Here is a 17,047-nt window from a genome sequence, read left to right as displayed (position 1 = left end):
GAAGATTTGGATCAATCGTTTTCTGACTGTCATGAAGAGAGGATGAGATACGTCGGCTAGCAAAGCATGATCGCGGGTTGTGAACAGAGTTGTGAATCAAGCAAGTATAGTATCAACTTTTCTTCATTGAGTTGAGCGGCGAATGGTATATATCTTCAGACCCACTACACTGTCCTTAAATGTTATATCCCTTGGCCACCGAGCTATTTACGATGATGATAATGCTATATATGCCTGGCTTCAAAACCCCAGATCCAGCCACGGTATTACCCCTTAAGAGACGAATTCTTGTTCCCACGTTTGGTATCCTCTGCCTCTAAAACTTTCATCTCATCATCATCCCCACAAACGCATTACACAACTACCTCCCCTCCCCCAACCTCATAAACCCCTCCAAAACATCCTTATCAACATTAACCGCCCACTCCGCCTCAAATCTTTGCTCTCCACCCATCCTCTGCACCAACCCCGCTAACCTCTCCCTAGCAAACTCGTACGCCTCGACTCTATGCACCGGATCCTTCAACGCAAACTGCCTCTCCGTCACATCCAGCGGTGTATCCCACTCGTAACTGGGTAAGCTGTTGGGGTCCCAGACGAGGTAATCCTTCGCATTAGTCGTCCCTGATGGTTGTGATGTGTCCCTGCCGCCAGAAGCAGAGTTTATCGATTGTCGGAAATCTTGCCCCTGCTGCTCTGTTACTAAAGACTGATCGTCATCGCTCGCTGCAAGCTCGGTTATCACGCTTGTCCACATGGCTAGGAAATCTTGCAGTCTGGCAAGCACGATCTTCTCCTGGACCATGGGATCGGGAAGTTCCCAGAGACGGGTAAGTGCTAGAAGGGAAAGTTTTTGTCGCTCGACTTCAGCCATGCAGTCGAAATTATTGAACCACAGCGTGCCGAGCCACTCCCACACCTGCTCGACGGTGGAGCCGGCAGTCGAGGCGATGCCGGCTAGCATGGTCAGGAAGACCGTGGGGTCGCCGAGCGCGATGCGCGCCAAAAGCATGAAATAGTCCGTCTGCTTGATGGTGTTGATCTGGCTGACTTTCTTATTGGGGCCGTGCGTGGTGCTGGCCTCCCAGGCGCTGTGCAGACCCTCGAAGATGGTGTTGAGCAGGCCAATCTCGAGCATGTCTTGCACGACCACTTGTAGCCCCTGAACGCCGCCGATGTCCTCGGCGATCTGAAGGACCAGCTCAATGGACCTTGCACCGGTCTGAGATTGTTCGCGGGAACGGGCGTCGAGGGTCTTGACGAGGGCTGCAAGGGTCGGGCGACGGAGACGGTCGTCGAGGATCTCTCTAGGTGCGAGGAGGATGTAGTTCTTTACAACCTCGAGGCACTGGTTGGCTACTTCTGAATCGTATTCGAGGAGGGGCAGAGCTAGCTCAACCATTCGTACGAGATCGGGATGGAGGGGAGGATAACTTTGTGTGGTGACGGACTTCCACAGAGCTACCGATTCTTCGATTAGGTGGAGGTGAAGAGCGGACTCGGGCTCCATCGCCTCACGCAGCAGGGGGATAATCGCCGGTTGGTAGCGTTGAGAGTCTCCGCGCATCGAGTCAACAAGCGCAGCCATGATGGCGAGAATAGACTGCTTGATCATGTACTCCTCCTTTTCAGCCGATTCCCACAACTTAGGTAGAGTCAGCATGATGGCGTCACCAAATTGAGAGATATGCGTCTCCATTCGTTGGACAATCGCCCTGATCGTGTCCAAAACCGTCAGCTTGGTCTCATCGCTCGCCACCTCTTGGAGGAGCGCCATAAGCTGGTTGAAGACGTCGGGCGCAAATGGCAAGAACTGCTCGCCCTGGAACCCAAAGTCGTCCACGATTCCCTTAAACTCGCGGGCAGCCGTGATGCGAACAACCTGGTCGTTGTGCGGATCATCGGGGTTCATCAAGTGCCTAAAGATCTCGTACACAGCAGGTCGACTTTCCTCAGCAATCCGGATGGAGATCCATTGGTTAAGAAGGATGGCTATCCGCCTGCGGAGCAGCTTGGACATGGAGTCCTGGATCTGTACGTCCTTGACCAGCGTAGTCTTCAAGAAACGATCAAAGTCGAAGGCCTCGTGAATAACGGCGGCCGCACATCCAAGAGCGCAGTAAGCCGCCTCCTTGGTGACAATGTCCATATCGACCTTGGTCGCAAACTCGCAATATGTGAGAAGTGGTTGCCCAAGCTCCTTGTAGTGTGTAAGGAGGTCAATGAGCAGCCTCTCAGCACAAGGCCGAACAGCCCATTCGTATGCCTGTCCTTCGTTGCGCTCCGCAGCCTCCCACTCTTCTGGGTCTTCTTCCCACGCCTCAAGATCAGACTGCCGGAAAATAAACAGCCTGCTGATGGTCACTTGGACAATGTCCAAGAGGAAGTTATGTGTCAGTAGCTGGTCCTTGACGAGTTCCGTGGCCTCCTTTTCCTGATTTTTGACCTCTGGGCTCTTGTACTTGAACGTCTGCATCGGCCTGTGAGCGATCGACACACAGCTTCTCAGTAGCAAGAGACCCTTGAGGGCTAGCTTCTCTGAGAGCGGTCCTTCGTGCTTAGCGCTGCCGTCGTGGTTCTCCGAGCCCGTTTGCCTGATGCCGCCTGACTTTTCAAACTCATTCGAGAACTGCTTGACCAGGTTCCAGTAGGCCTTCACAAGCGGAATAGAATTCGGTAGCAGGGGAAAGCTGGCTGGGTGGGAGTCGCACATGTCGATGTGCAATTTCGTGAACTGGATCAAGTGCTTGCCTACCGAGTCCTGGAAGGGGGCAGGGATGTGTGACTCGGAGCTGACGCCAGTGAGGAATTGGTCGAACTGGGATTGAGACAAGGACCAGAAGCCCTGGACCATTGGGTCGGTATGAGGATGTTCGTAGCCAACCGTGACCAGCCTGCGTAGGATTTTGAGGGCCGTCAGGCTGTTCTGCATGTAGTAGTCGGCCTCATCCTCGTCGCCGCTGCCACCCCTGGCAAAGAACTCCTGCCATGCGGCCGTCCGCTCGGTATAGATCTCACCGAGCAATTGGACGAGCTCGGGTGTGACAGCCTGAAGAGCGGTCTGGGACCTCCGCAACCGGGCTGTGGCGAGCTCTTTGACTACGCGCAGCAACACCTGCAGGGCTCCGCTGAGGGCAAGCGCACTCTCTGTTCTTACGGTCCTGGTGACATTGATGATGCTCGGGATGACGTCTGGCCAGTCGTTGGGATAGTCTATGCGGACAATCTTTGCGATGACGAGGGCGTTGTGTAGGGCAAGGTTCCTGTCTTCCTCGCCGACTGAGCCCTGCAGTAGCCTCGAGCGAATAAACTGTTTCTCGGCGGGTTGGATCGCATGTTTCGCCGTGTGTCGCCAGTACTTGTCGATGCCGTTCTTGAGCAGGATAACTGCGAGAAAGCGGACGGAGTTGTTTATGGACTTGTCAAGGAAGACGGTCTATATGGCAAAGTAACATGTTAGCATCCATGGTCCCCAATGCTGCCAACCAATGACTGATAACCCACCTGTAGAGAAACATAGTAGTCTGGGCGGGACTCCCATGACTGAAGCTGCTGGCCGGCTGACTGTCTCTGGGCGTGATCTGTAGAAAGGGCGGCATACTCTAGGGTTCGGGCAAGCTCGAGGAGGTTTAGAGGGGCTGCCTCCCCTGGCACCTCGATAGCGAAGCTCATTTTGTTGTTGTTAGTGTTGGTGTCGGCTGGGGGATGTCTCTGGCCTAGTCGAAGTCGGTTGAGGGTGGCCTGGGGTATCATATATAAGAAAGGAAAAGAAGGTCAATTGTGCAAATGTTTCAAAGTTTTTGGAAAAGCAGGTGGAATGGAGATGGAAGGAGCTTGTTAGAAAGAGCCCGTTTCTGATCTTCGAGACTCTGGAGAAGTCTGGGCTGTGACGCGCTGCAGCTGTGGAAGCGGGCCCGTCACTGGGCTGAGATGTCCCGGCGGCGGTGGAGGGCGCATTGGACAGTGGATGTGACATGGATTAGGTGGGGTTACCGCAACAACAACGGGATGGCGGGGCAAGCACATCTGTTAGTGCAAGCACATTGCTGCAGTGCGAACTTTAACACTTCTGCAACCACTTTCACCACCATGCCCCTTTCGAGACCGCTTTATCAACACAACAATAAAAGGGGCTTCCTATTCGAGCTGGTTGCAGACTAACTCGGTAACACCTTCTATACTCTCGTCTTCCCAACCTACAAGCTCGAACTGGGATCAACCTGTTCCAACAAAGCAATGCCCGTAAACGCTCCCTGGTCTTCATAGAACTTCTGTTTACCACTGCCGTCCATGTTGAACCGATAGACCGCGCCGCCACTATGTGATTGATTAGTGAGTCCTCAATTCGAGTTTCCAAAAGAGCAGGGGCGTTGACATACAGATCTGTAGCATAGATATGCCTCGTTGTTTTATCAATGGCTAGTCCAATTGCCTCGTGCAAGTTCCGCGCGAGGACCTGGTGGTTACTGAATGACCCGTCCGGGTTGAGGGTTGCCCGGTTCAGACTGTTACCATTCGGCAGCTCTCCGCGGTCTGTCCAGTACAGGGCGCTGCCATCCTCGTCCATCTCGAGGTCAATCGGCTCCGGCAGGTGTTCAAAGACTACCTCAATGTCCGGTCTGTTAGAGGCATCATATCCTTCGGGCATCTTGATGGAGGCCCGGTAAATGCGTCCTTTAGACCCTTTGGGCGGCCCCTTCTGAGTCCAGTAAAACTTTCCCTCCTTAGCCGAGACAGTAATGCCTACGCACCACGAGGTAGGATCATCAATGCCCTTCCGCCAGTCGCCAGCTCGGACGAGCGTCTGGAGATTCGACCCATCGACGCCGCAACGGAAGACTCGCATGCCCTCTCGGTCAGAAAAGTAGAGCACCTCATTGTCCTGGTCAACAGACAACTGCTTGGGGGTGTGGACAGCGCCAGGAGGGATGACGACCCGTATGCCAGTGCCATCCAGGTTGCACGACATGATGGAACCGTCGTTCTGGCCGGGAGTGCCCATGTTGGTCCAGAAGATCTTGCCAGTCTTGTGGGAGAGGGCAATTCCATCTGGCATCGGCAGGTGATCGACGATTACCCTGAGCGGAGATCTTCCGTCTGCGCTTCCGACGAGGATGCGGCCCTTTCTGTAAAACTCGACGTCATCCGGATCATTGTTCCATCCAATGTCCAAGAAGTACAAGGCCGGCGCGTGCAAATTGTCGTGACTCGTTTGTTCCTGGTTAGCTGTCTTGACGGTGTGGCCAGGAGGGTAAAGACCACCCTTGCTGCTCTTGGCTCCGAGCTTGCCCTCGTCAATGTACTTTTGCAAGAAGGGCAAAACACCTCTGTCCTGCAGGCCACGCTCTTCGATGTAGTGCTTCTCGATGAGTGAAACGGTATCTAGGCCGACCGAGTCCATCAGGGTGCAAGGCGGACTGCCGTTCTTGATAAACATTTCGGTCCAGACGGCGTCGAGTTCTTCGGGAGTGGCAACCCTTTCAGCCAACACCATGAGACACTCGCGCTTGATGGCTGCCCAGACACGATTCAGGATAAAACCAGTTGACTCCTGGTGTGCAATCACCGGCATCATGCCTGACGCTTTGAAGTGTTCCAAGAGGAAGGGGAATATCTCTTCTCGCGTAGAGCCACTCGTCATGAGCTCGACGATGCGGATGGCCGGCGGGACCATGTAGTGGGTGTTCAGCATTCGTTGGGCCGTCTCCGGCTTGACCTTGACTGTCATCTCGCGGGACTTGTAGGAGGACGAGTTGGAAGCCAGGATAGCGTCCGATCGAGTGACGCCTTCAAGCTCGGCGAACACATCGATCTTCATGTCCAATCTCTCTGGTACGCATTCGATAACAAGCCAGGAGTCCTCGACGGCGGGCTTCATGTCTTGGAAGCCATGAACGCTAATGGTGTTTGGATCAATTACGGGCTTGTATCTCCATAACTCGTTGGTGATGTACTGCAAAGCCGCATTCGTCTGTTGAGGGTCTGGGTCTCTGATGTGGACTCTGTAGCCGGCGGATGCCCAGCAGGCGCCGATTCGACGGCCCAAGACGCCGGCGCCGAGAATGCCGACCGACCTTCCCGCAGTAGATGGTAGTTTCCACGGCGTCATGATGGGATTTAACTGTCTGGGGGAAAGTGTCCGAACGTGTTGAAAGATGGGGATCTGACATGTTATTCAACGGGGAGGATAAGGCCACTTCGGCATATATTCCCAAGTAAGGTACCTGTCAAGCTGCTCTCACAGCTGCAGTCTACAATGTCCCATCGCAGGTGTCATGTTCTGGAGGTGCAATCCGGGAGCATCTCGATGCACACGTCGGCATGACGCGAGGCATCAAGCTTAACCGACCTTCATCTCACCTCGATCCTTACCGAGTCTCAATTCCCCTCGGGTTCTTGACTTGTCCGACCGCCCATTGGGTCAATATTAAGAACGGGCCTTGTGTTTCAACTCTCATAAAACAGATGATATAAGAAAATCGAATGTAGCAGCACAGCTGGTATTTAATCCAAGCCCTCACGTATATCCGAAGTTGGGATTTGGAGATTGTTTGGATGAAAAGGATGAAGTCGCAGTTCCCCTTGCGGCGCCGTGGTCCCTGTAAGCCAATAAAGTGGGTCCATCTCCACTTTCCCCGGGGCGCTTCTGCCGGCGTGTCGTTCAGGGGCCCGGGGTTGCTGTCGGACGGGGCTGGCTGGCTGGGCTGAAGTTCAGCTGAAAAAGGACGCCGTCAAATGCCAATTGACCGACGACACCATTGACCATGATGGTTTGTCGCCTGTTTACAGCCGCAATTGCCTCCTTTTGGCGGACTGTTGACGGTCTGTTAGTGGCTAATTACCTAAATGCCCTCTGTTTGTCACTTACCTTAGGTACCTAATTGTCACTTTCTGTCGGGCCTTCCATTTGTTGGGCTGGAACAGACGAGCAGACTGCCCTGAATGAACGGCAACCGCCGCCCGTGCCAACCTCGGCTCCCCCGTCGGGTCGGTTCTTGGCTCCTCCTGAGATCAACACTAGACTCCATCGGCCTCCCGACACCACACTCCACGCACCACTGACCACACCCATGATCATCGACTTCTAGTTCATCCCCTGGCCCTCTTCTTGTTTCTCTGTTCTTTTTTTTTGTTTGTTTCTTGTTCAACCAAACGATGTGATACGACCTCTGTCCCGATAAACGAATGATACCCGCCCCCTCCCAATTGCGTTTCACCAGCTTTAATACACCCACCAGTCTCGACGGCACCCTCGAACCCGAATCCCTCCTATAATCCGATCCGATGAGTGACCCCAAGTCACCCGCGACAGGGCCTCCGCCTTCCGCTCCTGCTTCCGCGCCCGCTCCTGCTCCTGCGCCTGCGCCTGCTCCGGCTCCTGCTCCCGCTCCCGCTCCCGCTCCAGCCCCCGCTGCCACCGCCGCCGCGCCGGCTGTCACTCAACCTGCCTTGCCAACAAACAACACCTTCGCCCTCGCCCAGCAGCGCCTAATCGCCCGCCGACAAGCCCGTGAGACAGAGAACGCCGCGCGCCTGGCCGCCCAACGATCGGAATCCGAATTACGGTCTCGCATCGCCGCCTCCCAATCCCCCTTAATTCGACGCCTCGGCTCATCGACCCTCTCTCTCTGGGATGCCATCTCCTCGCGCGAGGGCACACGGCCCGCCTTCCGTGTCGGCCAAGTCGACGCCGAACTTCTCGATGCCGAGCTCGTCGACCTCCTGCGCACCCAGGTCGGCGACGCCCTAAAGTACATTGGCGGGGGCGTCTCGTCGACGCTCAAAGACGAATGGGACGCCGAGATCCTGCTCATCCTGCGCGCCATCCTCTTCAAGCTGACCATCTGGGACCACGACGCGACGTACGGCGCTGCCCTGCAGAACCTGCGCTACACCGACGCCCGCAAGTCCGGCCCCGTTCTCCAGCCGCCATCGAAGCTGCAAAAGAGCCTGTACGGCTTCGTCACCGTGGGTGGCAAGTACATCTGGACCAAATGGGAAAACTACCTGCTCGACCATGATGAGGCCTCGTCTTACTCCCTCGAGGGACCCAACCCCAACATCCAGCGCCTCAGCCGCCTGACCGAATCCCTCGGCACCTTCCACGCCTTCGCCTCCTTCGCCTCCTTCCTCGTCTTCCTCCTGCACGGCCGCTACCGCACCATCCTCGACCGCCTCCTGCGCATGCGTCTGGCGCCGCCCACCTCGCAGGTCTCGCGCGAGGTCTCGTTCGAGTACCTCAACCGCCAACTCGTCTGGCATGCCTTCACCGAGTTCCTTCTCTTCGTGTTGCCCCTGGTAGGCATCAACCGCTGGCGACGCTGGCTGGCGCGCACTTGGCGCCGCACGAAATCGGTTCTCTCCATGTCGGCAACCAATGACACGACCCAAAAAGGCGGCGAATTTTCCTTCCTGCCCGAACGCACCTGCGCCATCTGCTACCAGGACCAAAACAGCGCCAAGTCCGAAGCCGAGCTTCTGGCCGCCGCCTCTTCCTCTTCAGGCGTCGTCGGCTCCGCGCAGACCGACATCACGAACCCCTACGAGGCCATGCCCTGCGGCTGCGTGTACTGCTTCGTTTGCCTGGCGACGCGCATCGAGCGCGAGGAGGGCGAAGGGTGGACGTGCTTGCGGTGTGGTGAGCTGGTGAAGGAATGTAAGCCTTGGGGTGGCGACGTACTATCTCCTGCCGAAGCGCATGCAGCAAATAACGGCGGGAGGAACGTGGCGTTTGCGGCTGGTGTTAAGGAACGACCTGACCTGAATCGACTGTCGACAGAGAGTGGAAGGAGGAGTAGCAGTAATCGTGTGTCGTTTGATGATGAGGTTAGAGAGCGGAGGAGGGTCTCGTTTGAGGATGAGATTAGACCGGGCGAGGATGCGGCTAGTGATGATGGGCCGGTTCGGGTGCCGGAGAGGAGGGAGATTCCGACACAGACGCAGCCGACGAGGGCAGTTGGGACGGAAAGTGAGGGTGAGACAAGCAGTGCGAAGGCTGATGAAGAGGAGGAGGAAGAAGGTGAAGAGGAAGAGGAGGAAGAGGAGGAGACGCAATCAAGTGGTGACCTCCAGACAAGTACTGATACCGAGGAGGAAGAAGATGAGGACGAGGAAGAGGATGACGAAGACGAAGAGGAGGATGACGAGGAAGAAGAAGGAGAGGAAGAAGAAGGCTCAGGCTCAGAGTCAGGATCCGACGGTTCCGATTCCGAAGACTACGAAGCGGAAGAAGAGGAACTCGGTGAGGATCTTGCTTATTAGTCTATCAGTCTCATGCCAGACCTCACTTGTTATCATCAGATCAGACCAGATCAGAGTGGATGGGCAGGTGGATGGGTTCAAAATCTTTTACAGGCGGGTTTGTGTCACATCCAAAGTACGTACGTACGAAGCAAGCATTAGATCAGGAGCAAGCATGCGATTTTTTTCACTCAAGTGTATGAATGGCACCAACCAGTAAAAAGTGAAGACAAAGGGATGGGAAAACGCAATGGATGGCTGGCTCCTCTGGACCGCATAGGAGTACGGTTGTAGCAAGATACTTGACACCTTTGAAGATAAAATATGGATTTGGGGAGAGACAGGATAATATTACTTTACATATAATGACGATAGAATGCCGTACTTCGGAAAATGCAGACTCAGAGGCTTTTCATCGTTAATCGTATGAAGATTGTACAAAGTAGGATAGTATGTTTGTTGTCCACAAGAAAAAACCTCATGTTAACTTATTTACTAATCTGCTACCGCACCGAGCTCCTAGTCGGACTCATAATAGCCCCGGACCTGTAAATTAAAACCTCAGAGCATATACTACTCTTCGTTGTTAGATTTTACCATTCCCTCGACTCCATAGGTTTCCAAAGTGGTGATGGTGCTCTGTCGTACAACAGCAGTAAGAGTTGATGTCGAAGATGACAGAGACAGATATCATCATTTTAGATACTTTGGCTACCACCGAGCCGTTGTCTGGTTGTACTGTATGACGTAAGCAACAGAAACTCACTTGCCAATCGTAAATATAGCGACTTGATCACTTATTTACAGACCCTGGAGTTGGCTATAAACTTATCGTATTCATACAAATGTTACTATGTCATAAAGTCATTATCATGTACACACCATATATCTAACGTATCTATCCTGTCCGTCTGTCTGTCTTGCTTCCCACCAACCATCCATCCAATCAATCCATCCAATCCATCTAGAATATCCATCTAGAATATTCAAAACTCCCACTCATGTTGATAATAGACGAGAAGAGAGAACAAGATAAAAGAAGAAGAAAAAGAGAGAAAGAAAGAAACGCAGAAACACAGATGGAACGTTCAAGGCCGTCATAACCAAGTGTCCCAATCACCCATCACTTCCATCCCATCTTTTCCATATCCAAAAAGTCGTCTTAGCTCACTCTTTAAACCTCTCAAACCTCCTCCCTCTTCCGCCTAATACTCCCCAACCTCCTCTTCAACGACTGCGCAATATTCTTCCCCGTAGTATTACTTCTCCTCACGCCACCACCACCAGCACTACTAGACTCACCCCCACCAATCTCATAGTAGTCGTTGTTCTGATTCTGTCCTCCGTACCCGGTAGCCGCAGCATTACTCACGCTTCTCTGGCGGACTCTAGCATTACCATCTTTCTGATCGCCCATAAGACCAGAGCTAGAAGAACCGGGGACTTCCAGATGATGACTAGAGCGCGGTTGCATCTCAATCATGCTTGCGCCTTCACCTTCCTTCTTAGAGGAGGTGTAGTAGTCGCCATGGCTGTAGCCACGGGTACGGCGAGAGGCGGTCTTGTGATCTTTGAGTTGCTTTTCGATGGTGTAGGAAGGTTCGCCTTTGCCTTTGAGGTCGTCGGGGTGATATTGCTGGATAACTTAATTAGCTGATGATTCCTTAAAAAAGAGGTATGGGAAAGTTAGGGGGTAAAGGAAGAAAGAAAACATACATAACCCTCCCATCTCTTGTATTGACCACCGCCAGCGGCACCCTCACGCATCATATCGGTGCCTTCTTGGTAATTCAATGTCCGTCCAGCAAAGTCCGGCATCCCAGGAGGAACGACGGCGGTTCCTTGCAGCGGGACGTGTTTGACCAGCGAGTCCTGGACATACTCACGGGGAGTGGCTTTGAGAGCTTCCATGTTGGTGTCCTTGACGGCTTCGACGGGCGAGTACTTTTTGTTGCGGTTGCGGGACGCCATGGTGGCGTCGTATGGGCCTTCATGGTGGTAGGTTGTAACGCCGCGTCCGGCGCCAGTGAGATCTAGGGTGTCGATGATATCGATCGGCTGCTGATGGCGAGGGTTGTGCAGGTTGGGTGCGCGGTCAGCAGCCCGGTGGTCCCGCTCGAGCATGGCGAGTGGTCGGTGAGACATGTCACCAGGATAACGCTCCCTCAGGGAGCTGGAACGACGAGGTCGACCTGTTTGATATTCGCCTTCACGAGCCATTGTGTCTTGGTCTTCTCGTTGAATGAGAGTTTCGAGTTTTTGAGTGAGTGTTTCCGCAAATCGGTGAGAGTGGTCTTTGGGATGATGCTCGGCAAGGGAGACAGCACGTCGAACGCCCCAGCCTTTCTCTATCAAGAGCTTATTTGACTCGTTTATGGTTGGCCGAGACGAGGCGACGCTGTAGGATCTGGTGAGAAGAGTGCCCTGGTTCCAGCGGGTTGTGGGAGGGCTGGCCGTGTGTAGGGATTTCTTTCTTTCCAATTCGGTTACCGGGGGATACTTTGGTTGCGAAGGAGGTGGTTTGGGTTTGGTGCTAAGACTATTGCTCCTACTCAAGATTCGACGAAGTAGAGGTAGTTCTTCGGAATGCTCGGCGGTAGGCGCAAGTGAGCTCCTACGACGGTGGGTACCAAAAGTTGGACGGGTAGGACTGGCACACGGCGGAGATGTGACGGGAAGACCTTGGACACGAGTTGCGGATTCCTCACTGGGCTCGGGCTCGTAGAGTGGTCCTAGGATATACTTGCTTGCCTAATCGGGTGTGTAAGTGCAAGCCGTGGAGTTGAGGGACGCAGGAAAGATGCGAGTTGTAGGAGTGAAGTTGTGAAATAAGACGAATGAACAGGTGAGATAAAAGGGTAACCAGCTATTTTAGTTTATATCTGAGGCTTATACTCAGGGTCCTGTCCAGAGCAAAGCTGGAAAGAAGCAGCATCATGGAGTTTCTCGGCCTTCAAGTGGCTGCGCCTTGGCAGGGGATCAGCAGGAACGTGGGAGTGACGCAACATCCCAAGTACTTCCCGGCTTGCTGGCTGTCGTCACTAACAGTGCAACAAGCCACTCACCTCACCCCTTCCCACCGCCCAGCCCCAGAAAAAAGGGTTCGTGATGCGTGATTTGAATGGTAACATGTCGTACAACACTTTGTCGACATATTTAGCTCAAGAGTACCACGGGTGTTGCAGACAGAAGAGTAACTTGAACAGAAGAGGGCATGGGGGAGGGATGTTAAGAGAAGGCCGCAGAACCAGGCGAAACTGTTAACGGAAAAAGGTAAAACTGATAGCGCTTGCAGTCACCACTACAACTAGGACATGTTAACATTGATGCAAATCCCGCCAAAGCCGAAACCGGGAGCCACCCCGTCATCTTTTGACCTAGTCCCGAATACCAAAAACAGAAAAAAAAAGTCTGCTCGGAGCTGACGACTTTTGATTCTTGTCGAGGGACGCGAAGTCAACGTGTGCCCGCGCAAGCTGACACGGCTGGGCATGGCGATCGGTGGAGCACCACAAGAGGTGAGGACAAAGGACAATAAAAGCTTACCCATTGCTTGTCGTACACCTGGTCGTCGTCGTCGTACGTTCCGTCATCCATCCCGCTTGGCTCCAGTCTCGGGTGTCTCTGAGTCGACAGATGTGCGGCGGCCATGGCTTCCGGACGGCTGTGCGCTCGTATGTACAGCTGTTTCAGGGCCCTTGGTGCAGGAGATCGGCAGTAGGGAGGTGTGGGAGGTAGTTGAGGTTGAACCGGCACAACGAGGATGACAGACGAGAGCTGTTACTCGCGGCACTTGAATTGAAAAGAAGACGAAACAAAACAAATAGGAGATAATACAAAGGGCAACTTGCAAAGGTCGACCAGCAAAGAGTGGGATAATATAAATTGCCATCCTCTTCCCCCCTCACTGAGCCTTCTCACAGAACGGGTGTGTCCCATGATGGAGACATGGCCAATTGGCGTCTTCATTTGGACAGCATGACCGCCAGGAGAGCATTACCACCCCCAGGCAGCGCAAGCGGAGGTTCGAGACCGTCCTGACCGTTAGCCTACTGCCCTGAAGGGTAAAACGGGGGAGAATCGATACATGAGACCGACGTCATGGCGAGGTCGCATTTAGCCAGCCCGGAGACGATGCAATCTAGACCGGAGGTCCAGGCCGGGCCAGCGACGGGCGTGTTTGTTTGTTGGGCTGGTCAGTCGTGGTTGCGTGGTTGGGGTGGTGATATTGGCAAGTCGAGGCAAGAAAGACATTGCTCGCACAACAAATGAGAAGGCGCTGCAGGCCATTCAGATCTGAGACTGACTTGGTGCCACTGGCAGGGCAAGATCTGTACCGTACCTGCGGTAGGTAGGTAGGTACGATGGCTGGATTGGAAAGAGGACTTGGATTAATGTACAAAGTAGAAGGAAGTCGCCGTCGGGTCAACCGTCAACATCCTCCACTTGCTTCTGCCTTCCTTGAAGAAACAGCAATGTGCGGGGGTCGGAGAGGGGTTAAGAGTGCAGGTAGAAGCCGCGATTACCTCTACCGCTGTGTTTTGTAGACTCGATCTTTCCGTTCAGTTGAAATTCTCACTCATTCTTTGCTCACTTCCTGCTTGGAAAGTTCTTGTTGGGACACACCCGACTGTCATGTGGAAGCGACCAATGAAAGGTTACCTTAAAGGAGGAGACAAACCGCACAGCGACCCGGTTCCCCGATCCACACTTTCCCCGCGTGCCGGTACCTGCTAGAAAAATGGGAATGTGCAAGCACGAACTCACACAGTCAGGCACGCCAGGCACCGCGGCACCCCCAACTCCAAAAACCTTTTGGCTCAGCTCGACGACCTCACCAAAACCGCCATTCTGAGCTCACCAACTTCAAACAAGAGAGTTCAATTCTCCATTACCGGAACGTCTTATCCATCAAATCCTTCACACCACCCAATTGGTTACACAAATCTACAGACTCCAAACCACCGCTACGCAGCCAATTAGTCAGCTATCATCTCCAGGAACCTCCGTCGCCGAGCAAGCAACCTGGAGCCAGTCATGAATAAACGGACTCTGGTGGACTATGAATCCGGATCCGAGTCCGATCCTGGAAGTCCATCGGACAACCCCGAAACGAGTTCGTCAGTTATTCGTCCACAGTCCAAGAGGCGCCAGACCAGTGGCAGTGGCATCGGTGCCCAGGACCCACCCTCGGCTCCGGCTCCGACTCCCGCTGCCCCACTTAACGGGAACTTTGGCACCCGCATTACTCCGCCAAAACCGGCCCCAAAGTCAACGTCACCTCTCCCAGCACTCGGTGATAGATTCAACGATATAAATCCCTCTAACCCTCGGACCGCTGTCGCCGACGATCCTTCCCTGCACCATGGCCGTCAGCGCCAGGTTCCCCACATCCCCGGCAACTGGCCAAGCCACGTATATATCGATTGGGAGCCCAGCTCAGGTGATCGTGAGCTCCTCACGTCTCTTGTTGACAAGCTTAAGGCCGAGGCGAAATCTGCTGCCCAGCGGTCTCCTGATCTTGAGGGTGTCGAAATTCACACAGCCTTGCGGGATTCAGATTTACCCGTGAACAGGCCATTGCACATCAGCCTGTCGGCTCCAATTACACTGACCTCAAACAACAAAGACGACTTCCTTGACGATTTAACCAAAGCGATGAAGTCATGCCGCGTGAGCCCTTTTGTGCTGGATTTTTCGGGGGGTGTCAATTGGTATCGATCCGAGGAAAGCACCAGATCGTTCTTGGTCCTGCGGGTGCGTGAGGTTCAGAGTAGTACTGGCAACACTGCAAATTCGAGCCCCAACCCACGACTGACCACCCTTCTTGAAAAATGCAACAAGATCGTCAAAGAGTACGGCCAACCGCCACTTTACGAGTCTAAGGATATGGGCTACCGCTTCCACGTCACGATAGCCTGGACCCATGCTCGTCCAAGTGCATCGTTAAAGCAGCTGACGGACTCGGTCTTCGACGACTGCGAAACCATGCATAGTGAAAACGTGTCGATCAGAGACAAGCTTCGTACTGGCTTAAGTCTCCCCGTTCAAATGGTCAAGGTCAAGATTGGAAACTACGTTACCAGGCTTGATCTACGCGACAAGGGCCTCGGCTTACCGGTCAAGACTGCATAGGAGTGTGGGCCTTGCCCGTTCTTGCGCGTCAAGTTCTAGTCGTCTGGCTCAGAAACGCCCTCAGATTGCTAGGTCCAAGACGAAAAAGGCGTTCGAAGCTCTGCCGAGTACGGGTGTAACGCCAAGGAGGAGTTCGATACGGAGAAGGAATATCACTCGCACTGCCTCAAGTTCCACGCAGAGATATCAGAGGTCTTCGACAACGATTCAAAACAACGGTTTCTGTGCCCCGGATGTGGACGGTTCTTCTTGTCGAAACAACCTCTTGATGCTCACCTGGATGCAGATATTTGCGGCGCAGGGGAGAGCAAGGAGGAGATACGCCAGACTGTATTCCGCCTTACCGATGAAGAGGTCCGAACCCGTTTCGCCAAGGTCGAAGGGGGATTGATATGTGTCTTGTGCCTACGATCCATGAACATAAACAAAGCGCCCTCACAACAGCTAGCGGAACTTCGGACGCATCTGTCTGAAAAATGCGGGATCATGGGGGAGTCATTTGATGTGACCGAGAAAACAATACAGTGTCGACGATGCGGTGTCCACTTGAAACACGGTTCAAAACTCGGAATTCACCTTGGCGCCATGAACCATAAGGGGTCTAGAATATGTGACCTTCTAGCGGGGTGGTTCGACACGACTGAGAACGGATATCGTTGCCAGCGCTGTGGAGCATTGTTGACGGGTAAGTATACACAAAAAAATATTCACAGCCACCTGACTTTGAATAAGTGTGCTACTTTGGAGTTCGACCAGACTGAAAGGGGGCTAAAGTGCCGGACATGTGGTACTGAGTGGGTGGGCAGCAATAAGTTGAATTACAAGAATGCAAAGCCGCTCATTTCTCACTTGCAGAAATCAGGCTGCAGAGCCGGACATAAAAAGCAACAGGCGGATGTGCCCAATATGAAACAGGCGGAGGGGTCTAAAGAGAATGAGCCTGGGAAGGAGGATGAGTCCGGAGAAGAAGATGATCCTGGAGAGGAAGATGATCCTGGAGAGGAAGATGAGTCCGGAGACGAAGATAAGTCTAGAGAGGAGGACGAGTCTGGAGAGGAGGATGGTTTCGTAACCGAGCATGAGTATGAAGGCGAGGTATAAACGGGTCATCAAAGGGGTTATCAACGCTAATGAGCTCATCCCGATGAGAAAAGCGGCTGATGGGACTTGGTATGAACTAAAGGGCTTCTAGGTTCAGTGAGACTCCTTGGTGTGTGTAGTACTTTCAGATGGAAGTCGAGGTGAACATTCGGTTTGGTTGGGCCCCATCATTTCTTTTATTGCATCAGCGTTTCTAATTCCTTAGACAGTAGAAAGGATCAAGGGTACAGGGATAAAAGACAAAGATACATTAGTAGCATAGCGATATCCTGCTCTTAGTTCTCGAACGTTCATATACGTCTCCTCCTCCCTTTGAGCCTTTGACAGTGAGAGTGACACTGGCGCCGTGATAACCACCATGTTAAGTTTCGTCAGTCCGTCCGTCATTGTACACTTCATTTAAGAAGTGGGAGTTCTTTATTGAAAGAGACAAAAAAGCGTTATAACTTCTGTCTGTCCGACGGACTTGGAGAAAACATTACCAAGTTATAAATTGCAAGTCACTTACTGTGTTACTCCTTGATATGTTTGCTTGCGTCGGTGTTGTTTGAGAATATGCTTTTCTGGCAGT

General features: G+C 53.3%; 6 protein-coding genes across 6 annotated transcripts; 3 read left to right on the top strand and 3 right to left on the bottom strand.

Moving 5' to 3' along the window:
* Positions 1-187: 187 nt before the first annotated feature.
* On the bottom strand, positions 188-3,900 carry SMAC4_04965 (uncharacterized protein). Its single transcript, XM_003352803.2, has 2 exons — positions 3,505-3,900; positions 188-3,436 (listed from the first exon to the last, which is right to left on the bottom strand). The coding sequence occupies exons 1-2, from the start codon at positions 3,751-3,753 to the stop codon at positions 362-364; spliced, it is 3,324 nt and encodes a 1,107-aa protein (XP_003352851.2). The 5' UTR covers positions 3,754-3,900; the 3' UTR covers positions 188-361.
* Positions 3,901-4,084: 184 nt separating this feature from the next.
* SMAC4_04966 (uncharacterized protein) lies at positions 4,085-6,109 on the bottom strand (the record flags this gene model as incomplete). Its single annotated transcript, XM_003352804.2, has 2 exons — positions 4,085-4,317; positions 4,380-6,109. The coding sequence occupies 2 exons, from the start codon at positions 6,107-6,109 to the stop codon at positions 4,197-4,199; spliced, it is 1,851 nt and encodes a 616-aa protein (XP_003352852.1). The 3' UTR covers positions 4,085-4,196.
* A 1,175-nt stretch (positions 6,110-7,284) lies between these two features.
* Positions 7,285-9,319, top strand: SMAC4_04967 (uncharacterized protein; the record flags this gene model as incomplete). The annotated part of the gene is made up of 1 exon (XM_003352805.2): positions 7,285-9,319. The coding sequence occupies one exon, from the start codon at positions 7,285-7,287 to the stop codon at positions 9,259-9,261; it is 1,977 nt and encodes a 658-aa protein (XP_003352853.2). The 3' UTR covers positions 9,262-9,319.
* Positions 9,320-10,010: 691 nt separating this feature from the next.
* Positions 10,011-12,416, bottom strand: SMAC4_04968 (uncharacterized protein). Its single transcript, XM_003352806.2, has 2 exons — positions 10,957-12,416; positions 10,011-10,876 (listed from the first exon to the last, which is right to left on the bottom strand). The coding sequence occupies exons 1-2, from the start codon at positions 11,458-11,460 to the stop codon at positions 10,424-10,426; spliced, it is 957 nt and encodes a 318-aa protein (XP_003352854.2). The 5' UTR covers positions 11,461-12,416; the 3' UTR covers positions 10,011-10,423.
* Positions 12,417-14,277: 1,861 nt separating this feature from the next.
* SMAC4_04969 (uncharacterized protein) lies at positions 14,278-15,375 on the top strand (the record flags this gene model as incomplete). The annotated part of the gene is made up of 1 exon (XM_003352807.1): positions 14,278-15,375. The coding sequence occupies one exon, from the start codon at positions 14,278-14,280 to the stop codon at positions 15,373-15,375; it is 1,098 nt and encodes a 365-aa protein (XP_003352855.1).
* Positions 15,376-16,281: 906 nt separating this feature from the next.
* On the top strand, positions 16,282-16,476 carry SMAC4_04970 (uncharacterized protein; the record flags this gene model as incomplete). The annotated part of the gene is made up of 1 exon (XM_003352808.1): positions 16,282-16,476. One exon carries the CDS (start codon positions 16,282-16,284, stop codon positions 16,474-16,476), a length of 195 nt encoding a protein of 64 aa, XP_003352856.1.
* Between the last annotated feature and the right edge of the window lie 571 nt (positions 16,477-17,047).

Source organism: Sordaria macrospora, chromosome 1 (genome assembly GCF_033870435.1).
Source record: "Sordaria macrospora chromosome 1, complete sequence".
NCBI classification, from domain to species: Eukaryota; Fungi; Ascomycota; class Sordariomycetes; order Sordariales; family Sordariaceae; genus Sordaria; species Sordaria macrospora.
The sequence above is the reverse complement of the archived record's forward strand: the minus strand, read 5'-3'. Positions and strand labels throughout refer to the sequence as shown.